This window comes from Lutzomyia longipalpis, chromosome 3 (assembly GCF_024334085.1).
Source record: "Lutzomyia longipalpis isolate SR_M1_2022 chromosome 3, ASM2433408v1".
Lineage (NCBI taxonomy): Eukaryota > Metazoa > Arthropoda > Insecta > Diptera > Psychodidae > Lutzomyia > Lutzomyia longipalpis.
This window is the reverse complement of record NC_074709.1, coordinates 1,111,391-1,122,842: the sequence shown is the minus strand read 5'-3', so window position 1 is coordinate 1,122,842 and position 11,452 is coordinate 1,111,391. Positions and strand designations below refer to the sequence as shown.

The window sequence follows — 11,452 nt, the reverse complement described above, 5'->3', positions numbered from 1 at the left end:
GTTTGAATCCCCGTAGGACCCTTCTCTGCACATAGACCACCGTTGCATTATCGAAATAAGTTTGTGCGTCGCTCCTGACCATTTGGGGGGTGGAAAATATCGTCCTGTACGTTCTTTAGAAGTGTCCGTCATGGCGTCACGTTGAATGTGTGCGAGTGGAAAAAAAATTCCATCAGAGCTGGTTGAAGTTCTTGTGTAGGGTAAATGATTTCTGTGTGGGGTATGGAGAGAGGGGTGGCGTCAGTGTGAGAGGGGACATAAAGAGTGGAATATATTTAATTTCCTCCCCTGTGGCATACAAATACGAGACAACTTCTGTGCATACCTGGCATTTTCCTTATTAATTATTAACGCAGGACGGAAAAATCAATTGTGACCCTCTGCTCCTACGTGCGTCTCATTAAAATCTTATGCAATCCCACCAGAAGATTTCTTTGTCATTTTATGCTCCATTTGATGGTATTTCCATTGAATTTCCGAAATTTTCTCACCCCCACATTTGTTGGTTTTGCTCTTTTTTCTCCCTCTCCACCTTTGAGGGTGTCTTTCATGCGATTTTCATCTTCATCGCATTACACCCTCATGTCTTTGCCTAGAAGATAAATTAATTTTTAGTCTAGCACTCCGTATGTAGCAATACGAAATGAGAGCCAACACTAACACGTTACGGAGTCTTTAAGAAATTCTTAGTCAGTATATAGATTTTGTGCGCACACCATTGACTATTTTCCTAATGGAATTACATTTTAAGTATAAAAGTACCTACCCTAAGCATTTTCCAATTTTCCGACTTCCATACTACTTGGAAGAACCCTTTTGTACCCGCTCAACTTACTGGAAATTTTGTCTACAATCTACTTAAACAGCTATTGTTTAACAATTGGAACATTGCACAGATGTAAGTTGACTTCAATGCGAACGGTAAGAGGTTCACTTTTCTTTAAATAAAACAATGCTTTAATGAGAAATAAAGTAAGAAATTCAACACCCACGACAAGGGGTGTTACTTTGCCACTGATGATGGTGTATGTGACGAGGGTGTAATTTCTTCTGTATGCTGCAATGTGAAGTAAAAGTTGGCAAAATGAACTGGAAAACTTTTCTATCCATTTTATCTGTTGTCCATAAGATAAAAATTCTCATTGGTAGCAGTGGATTTCTTATGTGAAAAAGACTTGAAGGAATGCAATACTCCTTTTGTACTTATGTCAGTGTGGAGTTGAATCTTGCAGCAAAAAGCTTTCTTCACTGCAACAGTTTCTTAATAAAAATTTACTTTTGCTGCTAAAAGAGGTGAATGTGAGGAGAAAAATGCGATGAGAGGTCAAATTTCTTTATCTTGATCAACAAATAATGAAAAAGATTTATGTTTTTAGAGTTAAAGAAAATTATTTTTTTAATTCAATGTTGTATTTTTTTTTCTCTTATTTTTACCACTTAAAATTGTAAGCCAGCCAAACAGTTGAAAAACTCGTGCCAGGCATATATCTTCTTATGTATACACACATAGAATGAATAAATTGATTTGTGTATCAAGAATGAATTAAAGAAAACATGTAATTGCCATCCTACATTTAGCGACAATTTCCCTCATTTTCTTCTTTCAAAAACCTTAGCTTTTGAAAGCTTGTTTGCATACTAATGTACTGCGAATTGAGCTTTGTAATTTAATCCTTTTAACATTATGTGTTGAATGATCCAACAAAATATCGGAAATTCAGAAGCTCACAGGGAAGCTTCGAGAGCTTTTGCATTACATACTACAATAGCACTAATTGAAGCTTTTGTATTGGAGGAGTATTGTGAAATATTGAGTGACTGCCATGAATATGTTTCAATAGTAATTAGTTAATAGTACAATGGAAGATTTATCAGTGAATTGCCTCCAGGGAGTCCCATGTTAATGTTATTTTGAGAGAGAAATATCATGGAGAAATATTTATAGCACATTATTGACAAGAGAATGGTATTTTGCAAGTGAAATAGCAACAATCTCCCTTTTTCCACAAGATGAGGAAGTCGCAAGGTGGTTAAGGTGCATACATGTTATGTTTATATTTTAATTTTTCTTTTGTTATGTTGTGAATTTTTGATATTATGTGTGATGTTTAAAGGAAAACTATCCTAATCAATTTTTAAGGGATGTTTACCGATTGAAAAGCAATTATGAAACTAAAAAATGCTCAAAATACTTTGTCATAAATCATTGATGAAACATTAGCGTGAATATTTCATGGTTTCAAAGGAAATAAAACAATTGTGACGTTTAATTTTGAATTGTGACATCGAATAAATATCAGAGGGAATAGTTAAATGAGTACTTAAAGGGATATAAACATACTGATTACGTCAAAGTTTCAATTTTTGGTACCGAAGAAACATCAGCGGGAATGTTTCATTCAGTTAATACAGATAATACTGATTACATCAACGATTGTATTTTTGACAGTGAATATAGCGGGAATGTTTCATGCAGTTAAAAAGAAAATGACAATAGTGACGTAAAATTTTGCATTCTTAACACTTAAGAAACATTAGCGCGAATGTTTCATGCATTTAAAGAGAAAAAAACTTACTGATTACGTCACAGTTTGTATTTTTGCCTAATATTTGTTAATTTTTCTCAGCTGATTTCCAAGGGAAAATTCTATATTGCAATTTATTATCATTTTTTGGTCTTTAGATCCTCTACTTTTCTATAAAAATTATGTGCATCCCGAATGTTTCTTTAAATGACGTCATTGCCCATTGAATGAGCATTTTAAAATAAAATTCTTAAACGTTAAAAAAAATCAAAGGGTAAACATCGTGTGTTTTTCTTTAAAGTACCTTGTTGCAGTACAATGTATAAAATCAAATACTCGTTTGCTCATGAAGCACATTTATAATTTAATTTAGCATTTTTTTCCACCCACTCTAGTGTGTACTCTTGTGAAGACATTTTATGATGCGGGGGGGGGGAGGTGAGGTTTTTCTTTCTCAAGCACACCGTTGCGTTGTTGGGCATGTACCTTGAATCTTGTACACTCCCCAGAATGTTGTTTAATGAAATATTTCAAAATTCCACGATGAAGGAGCTTAAATGAAGCATCTCTATGGTATTTTAATAATTCTCAGCAAAATATGGTTTAATAAGCTATTCAAATTAAAATTTATATTTTCTTTACCTAACCTACACGGTATATACAGGATGTGCTACATTTAATTTTAGCCTCTTCACTGCGTTCAGTACAAAAAAAATAACATACTTGATATTCTCTGGTGGAAATTTGCTAGACAACGAGGAGAAAACTTCCCATCCACCACCCCTCATCCCTAAAATACAAGATTGGGGTGTCAAATTAATTAAAAGCCGGCCAGCAAGTGCAGGAAAGGGTGATTTAAGGACTCTCCACACAGGGCTGAATTTTCTCACAGAATTTACAAAATGGGGTCCACTAAAAGTGAGAGGAGCTCTTAATTCATGTAATAATTGTGAATAATGTAGTAAATCATAAAATATATCCTGGCCTCTGATTAATTTCTTCATCCTCTCACTTTTAGTATCGTGTAAATCTCCAGGGGTATTCATGGGGAGGGTGGGGTGGAGTTTATCTCCTGAGCTATTTTGGTGCAATGTCAAGCCCCAGGTTGTATTCAAGAGATCCAAAAGGGGGAAGTGAGAAAGTCAGCAAAGGGGCAAATCATACAAAGGGTTTTGAGGCTCTAACTTTGGCTATATTTCCTCAATCAATTAAAAGATAATAAATTGCATTTATTTATGTAATTTAAAAGTTTCGCCCTGTGAGTGTTCATCATATTGGAAAAATGAAATGAAAATGAACAGATAGATAAATTTAGAAGGAAATGAACTCCAGGAAATATAAGACAAAGTAACAATTTCTTTGTGAATGGTGAAGCCCCTTTTTGCAATTCATTTTAGCACAATCATGTTTCATATTACCATCATGTCCGAGGAAGAACAAAGAATTTGTGAATTTCTCGAGGGGAATTTTCCCTTTGGCCACATTTCAATTGTGTCTCGTTCAAAAAGAAGGATAAAATGTTTCACGTAATGCCCTCATCATGCCCATGGGACCCCCATTGTAGGGCCAATTGTAGCCGAAAGAGTTGGCAGAAAATTTCGGTTTGCATTACACTGTGTCAATTCTTCGTATAAGTAGTTTAATATTAAATGTGACACCCGTATAACCAACCTCGCTATATCCACGTGACATGGAAAATTTTTGGTGCATTGCCAAGAGCTCACGTTCCACAAGGACTTGAACATTATGATTTTCAAATAATGTCAGCGACATTGACGTCGGGGAGCGCGGTGGGTGGCACACACAGATGCGAAGGCCCTTAGTATATCGATTCTGCCGAAAATGCTTTAGAAGAGTCAAAACTGGGGCACATTTTGAACTCATATTCCCTTTATTGCATCACGCGGGGGAAGCTTAAGTACAAAATCATGATGATGGACAAAATTTCACTTGCAGTTAACCCAAATTCACTAATTAAGCCCCCCACTGAATGTTTGGTTCTCGTAGGAATTAGGGGAAGCGCACGATGGTCAATGTGAGCCATAAATTCATACCCTCTCTGTGAATGAAAAGTTGCTTTAATGAGTATGTTCCCATGGGCTCCACCAACATTATTACTATTAACTCTCCTGCTTTTGAAATGGAATTTATGAGAGTCTTTATGGAGTTAATTCATCCCGCTGCATGATTAGTTTTGTGTAAATTATAATCTCTTTTTTTTTATTTCTCATCCATTATGCGAAAGAATTGATAAATTGAGCTTTTTATTAATTAATAAATCCGCTAAAAGTAGGTCAAAATGGTCTGATTGAGGGAATTTAGTCTATTATGTATGATTGGAATTTCCCAGAAATTTTCCAGAATTAGCAGCAGTTTGAAAATTGACTTTACTGATTTCTTTTTCATTATATTAAAATCAAAATTATACCATTTAAAATGCTTTTCCTGGTTTTATCTTGAAATCATCAATATCAAAAAAAACCTATAAATTTGAATTCACATTTTAAAACTTCGTGAAGGTAAAAAAAACTTTTTTTATTAAGAAACATTTGAAGCTTTAACAAAATAGAACAAAAATGAAATGGAATAGTCTAATGTCTAAGTAAAGGCGAAAGAATATACAAGATTAAATTTAAACTTATAATACAATAAACTCCACACTTTGCTATATTTGTGTAAATGAACACGACAACGAGTAACAATTTATTCATTCTCAGTGCTACATGGTAATCCTTGGATGTGATGGAAATTTTTGTTGTAGAAAAAGCTTCATCCTCCAACGAGATTACAGTTCAGCCTCCAAATGAACCCTCGTACTTCGTATTGTATTTTCCAGAGATGAAAATGCAATTTAAAACAATTCTGTAGGAGGAATTTTCAGATATATACCGTCAAATGGGGTGAATTGAATCGCTTTTCATGTGAAAAAATTCCTTTTTCCTGATTTTACTTGGAAAATAGTTTTTTTTTGTGAGAATCCTTCATTGTTTAAAAAAAGGGCTTAAAGGTGTCTTTAAGAAGAAGATTTTAGGATGTTACAGTTCTTGATAAATTTTAAAACAAATTTAAAAATTATTTTGGTTATATACTGTCTTATTCTTTTCGCCTCTGACTGTATATGGTTCTCAAATACATTATCCATTTTATTTAACAAGTTTTTTCGATCATTTCACTGAATTGGCTTCAAAATATCATTAAAAATGCGAATTGCTGAATGGAAAAAGACAGCTTTCCTATCACTCTTAAAACATGCTATTAAAATAATATGCTCATGTCCCAGCACCAGTGTTGTACTCAACATACAACCAATCTCCTTTAGGTGAATAGAATTTTCCTCATTTTTCCTCGTGTTTTTCCCCTTCGTGCTGGAGCGAGAAACATTGTGGAAATCGAACTAATAAGTTGAGTACATTTCCATGTAATTCCATTGGCCACCCACTAAGCTTGACACAGTGTCTTTACAACATTATTGTCTCCTCCGGAGACCTGCCAAGTCGAATTAGTGCACCGCTTAAAAAGGATTAATCATTTTAATGAGTCCTTAATTAATTGAATAGGACTCTCATCAGTGTGCTAGGAGAGTATTCACGGTGAGATAATGGGATATAATTTATCATTTTTTCCTTCCATCATGAACTTCCGTCAATTAGACGCATTATAGGACTAATTATAAAATGGATTGAATGGTAAAGTAATTGCAGATGAATTATCTTGAGAACATTTTGCAATACGGGGAGCGCAAGAGGTTGCAGCAGCATCATTGTAAGGTAATGTCAAGAAAATCTCTGGCATTATACCTACAATACACTATACATATAACATAAGTAGCAATAACTACAAAATTTCACCTCATCTCACACCCTCAATGGAGGCTTTCAAGCAAATAATTAAAGAGCTTCGCATTCTGACATTCGTTACGAACGTTAAACTTTGCTCCACAGCATGAAAATGACTTTTATACATACACACAGGGTGATCCTTTAATAGGAAAATGAGTGGAAAATTGCCCCCAAAAATACCCCACGAAGCTATTTAGAAAGTGAATGAGGAGGTATTTAAATAGATTTATACCCACACTTAATACGCCATTGTTATATGAATGACTCCCACGATGAGCTCTGCATATACCCCTGGCATCCACCCAGTGTTGAATGTGTCAGGTTTAGTCGGTGTGTGTAAGTTCACCTCTCGAGTAAATATTTGCTAAATGTGTCAAAACTTATTTAATTCGAGAAGAATGACAGAAAATTTCCCCGGCATTTTACTAAAATTCACCACGTCAGTTTCAACTTTTGCTCACACTGTGCCCGGAGTATACCCTCCTAAACTTTGACACACACACAAAAAAACCAACAAATATTTTCATTGGGAATTTCATGTAAGTTTTGTACCGAAAATGAACTCATACAAATTACATTTATTACTAATTAATTTTGAGGCCAAAATTTAGAGACATCATTCGGTGTTGGCAGTGTGCAAAAGTTCCGTTGACAAGAGTTTTAAACAAATACGAAAATTTCAGTTTGAGTTACAAAATTAACACTAAGCCATGTAATTAAATACGAATGGTCTTTTACTGCAAATCAAAATGTAATTAATGAGATTAAGCTGTGCATAAGAACCTGAGGAACTTTAGGTTAATGTTTAAATAAGAAAATCACGATGGAGGCGCCTGGTTCTGTCTTTCCTCTGTTTATTTATTGAAAATTTAGGATTATTTGTCTTGTTTTGTGGAATTTTCTGACATTGTTTTCTGATATTGTCTAAGTGAAGAATAATTAATTTAATTAGACAGTCTTATTTCCCCTATTTCCCAAAGATTTTAAAATAAAAACTATATAATCTACAATATCCACAAAAAGTTTCCGGATAACCAAAAATGGTGTGTTTTTAAGTCTTATTTACAAAGGTTATATTCCCGGCTAAAGTTATCCGATTTTCAAAAATCTACCAGTTTTGTAAAGGTTGGATATTTATCTTTCTAAAGCTGGTAGATTTTTGAAAATCGGTTAACCTTAGTCGGGAATATAGTGTTTTTAAATAAGTCTTAAAAACACACAATTTTTGGTTATTCAGAAACTTTTAGCGGGCAGTGTACCTTCATTTGAAAGGAGCTTAGATGTCGTTCCTTTAAATGAAGAATTTTCTCATACTACAGTTACTAAACGTTTTTAATTCCGTTTTCAAAAAAGTCTTTGGAAAAATTTTGTACAAAATATAAATCCGCAAATGAACTAACAAACTTCCTTTCTTGATTTCTTCTCTGCAGAACAACGACGAAAATAAATAGTGTGCAATTCACATACATCCTGTTTATCCATCAATGATGAGTCCATTGGGAAGTCGAAGGATGATGCTGATGCTGAAGGTGTTGCTGACTTTTGGTGCCTGCATCACGGTGATTCGTGCAATTACGGAGGAACTCTCACCAGGTACATGCCCTTTATGGTTTTAATGGTGAAAATAAATATTACGAAGAAATTGGCTCAATGGCCAAAGCAAACTCGGTGGGGCGTCCTTTTCATGTGTCAGGAACTTCCTGCCAAATCAAATCTCATGATTAAATTCAAGTTAATTCAATCAGGGATTTCTCGGTGTAATGTAATTTTGCCCCTTGTGCCACACCATATTGTCGGGGATTTTATTGTGTGGAAGGGATACGTGGGATGGGGGGTGTGTTGACCCTTCTTAATAATTTATCATCCTCCACTTTGCGACAATTCGGCAAATAAAAAATCGACGTAATTCACGCATACGGACTCTCAATGGAATAGTGTGAGAAGGAGAAGAAGTCTTGGTGCGATTCTACCCTTTTTCCACGTCGTACCATCTTCTGGAAAACCCCCGACAGAGTGGTGTATAAATAATTCAATGGTGACGAATGCAGTTCTTTGAATCATCCTTCAGCGATGGAGCCTATTTTGTAATTTCCATCCAAAAGTTTTCTTTTTTCTGCGCTGCTTTTTGCACAAAACGTACAAAAGTTAGTATACAAGACTCATTTATTTTAAGAGTCATTACTTTCCTGTTCCATCCCTCCCGTATATATGTACATATATAGTCACCCTCTGTCAGACAATTCACCTTCATGGTAGATTTTTGTGTTGAATTTGTTATTTTGACTTGAGCTTCTTGTTGCTCCTTTAATATTTAATCTCGATCTCCCCGGGGGATTTCACCCTCGCCCGATTTAACGCTCTGCGGTGCTCCTTTGGGCCATGTGCCACTTACCATTCTTGCAATGCGGGGAAGTCGACAGCCGTCGTGAGTAGTGGTGGCTTGAGAGTCTGAAAGATAGCCCCTGACGCAAGGAAAAACGGAGGCAACATCACCGCCCCCTAATGCACGAGGAAAATCTCCGGAAAACGCGGTTTACACATTAATTATTAATCAGAGCGGTGAAAGAGATAAAACTGACTCTTCGAATACATTAGTTATTACGAAATATGAATCTTTTGGTCTATCCATGGAACTTCCTGCCACATCTTGACTTTTATTTCATTTTGTTGAAAGTCTTTCGAGAAAGACAATATTTGACATAAAGTAATTTTAAACTTATTTTATATTAGTCTAATATAAATAAATAAGTAACAAGAATTCATACAAATATTGTAAAATATTTTTAATTTACACAATTTGTAGCTCTTTAGATTGGAGGCATATCTTCATTTCAACCCCAAAAGTGCTTAATAAATTTAACTATCCATCCTTTTTTAATTTCCTCCGGTGCGCGGTGATGAAAATCATTTCGATATGTTTCTTGTGGTGCAGTGTGGAGGGGGAAGGGGATGTATATGGCAACTCAACCAACAACAGTGTGTTTAAAAGTTATTGTAGCATATGAAAAGCTCAAAAGCTCCTTCACTTGAAGACGTCAAGTGAGCTTCATGCGAATGCGGGAGAGGGATGGGGTATTTACGACGGAACATAATCTCAGGCACCATAAGAAGAAAACCTGAAGACTAAATTAGTTCATAAATATTTGATACGGCACCGTACAGAGATTTTACTACACCCAGCATGTTTTACGGGAGGGTTGGTTTTGACTTTATTAAAATATGAAGCGACGTCATTTGAAAATCGTTTCCCGGGGATTATTTGTTGGCGATAAATTTTCATCTTTTACGTATTTATTGCCCATATTTTACACCAGTACATCGCGCAATATTTTTTTTCCCTCATTTAGTGTGGAACGATTAAAAGATGCGCGATACGCGGTAAACAACAACCAAAAAAAATGAATGCTCGTGGAATTGGTGGAAATGATTGCAGAAAGAAGTGAAATTAAATACCACAAAATCGGGGGTGGATTTTATTTTTTGTCAATCCATCCAGGGGGTGAATTCAAACTGTATTAGGGGATGCGATGGGACTTGCGGGTGATGGGAAAGGAGAAAATCTGCCAATGTCTATTAAGGATAACGTAATCCGAAGATGGGTCGCAAGAGTTCTATTTCTTGTCTCTCAACCCTTCGGAATCATCTTTGCTATATTTCCCTCGATAATTGGAGATAATTGAAGGATAAACGGAGTATTAATGGATAAAGGAGATAAATCCACCTAAAGACTTTCACCCCCTTCTCTCACTCTCTCCCCAAAATCGAAATATGAGAAGAAAATTTCCAAAAAGTTGGTTTGAGTGGGTTCCCCAGAAGTGATTTTTAATGTAAAGTGCATTTAGGGGGAAATAGATGATTGATTTGTAATTATTTATGAAATGTTTAAAATTTTCTATAATTGATAGGTCAGTTTGAAAGCATCAAAGTTCCTTCTCTGAAAGGAAACATAATTTTTAAGAAAATAAAAATTGAACCAAAATTTAAAAATATATAACTTATAATCTTCTTGATCTACATTACCCTCGAATAGTATATTGAAAGTTCAAAATTCACTTCCTCCTCACGCTTTAGACGGGGATTTCATTTTCTATTTACACCCACACACCCCCTTCATCCGTCAGTGTCTCAGCTGGTGATTTAGCAGATCAAATTGAATACTAGGATTAGGAGGTTGTACAAGGTGAAATTAGTCTCATGTTAAAGTCAATCCTATGTGATTTTCACACGTGTGCGCGAAATGTTGAAAGTCACCTCCGCAGCATCATGAAACGTCTCAAATTTTGTGAGTGATATTCTGAGGTTGGTGCTAAAAAGTCATGGATTTCCCACCGTGTGATTTACTGTGATGTGCGGAAAACCATTGAAAATTTTGACAATTGCTCCATTTTCAGGTGATACTGCGAGAAAATTATCACTGTAATTGATAGAAAATGTGTGGGAAATTTCAGGGAGGGTGAAAATGGTTAGTTTTTGCACCTGAGAGGAATAAATTTGAGATGATTAAGTAACGAGAAGAGATGACGAAGAATTGGCAGTGATGGAGTTTTCATTTTAAGTGTCTTAGCCGCAAATTAATTCAACCAACACTTAATATCCGAAGATTTAAATGAAATTAATAAATTATAAATTAATGTTGAAATACCTTCATTGCACCTTAATTCACTCAAAACATAAAATTAATTTTCACAAATACTTTCTTAAATGAATTTAGACTTCGAATTATATTTTTTCTTGTCGGAATCAATATAAAAAAATCAATATAAATTATTTCCAGACTAATGAAAAGACAAAAAATGACTTTTCACTTTAATTTGTATTTTCATTTAAATTGTATTTATATATATTTTTTGTGTCCATATTTCATGTAAAAGCATCATTGAAATTTTCCTATGAAGAACTACTGCGAACATAAACACGTATAAATTTAATGTTGTCTATGAGCAAGTTTGGTGAAAGTTTATTGCTCTTAAATAAAATTAAAAGTAAATTTTAAACAACTATTGTAATGAAATTTTTAAAACTCATACTTTCATACTCACCCATTCCCTTTTCCATCAACTTCTTTTTTGAACTCAATTTTGCTTGTGG

At 34.7% G+C, this 11,452-nt stretch overlaps 1 protein-coding gene across 1 annotated transcript in view; it reads left to right on the top strand.

Annotated features, from left to right (window-relative positions):
- Nucleotides 1-7,788: 7,788 nt before the first annotated feature.
- The window catches only part of LOC129793963 (semaphorin-2A), a 256,900-nt gene continuing 253,236 nt past the window's right edge, over nt 7,789-11,452 (top strand). Inside the window, exon 1 of the mRNA XM_055834509.1 lies at nt 7,789-7,957. Coding sequence (XP_055690484.1) covers nt 7,849-7,957 — 109 coding nt within the window. The 5' untranslated portion in view covers nt 7,789-7,848. The remainder of the gene's footprint in view (nt 7,958-11,452) is intronic.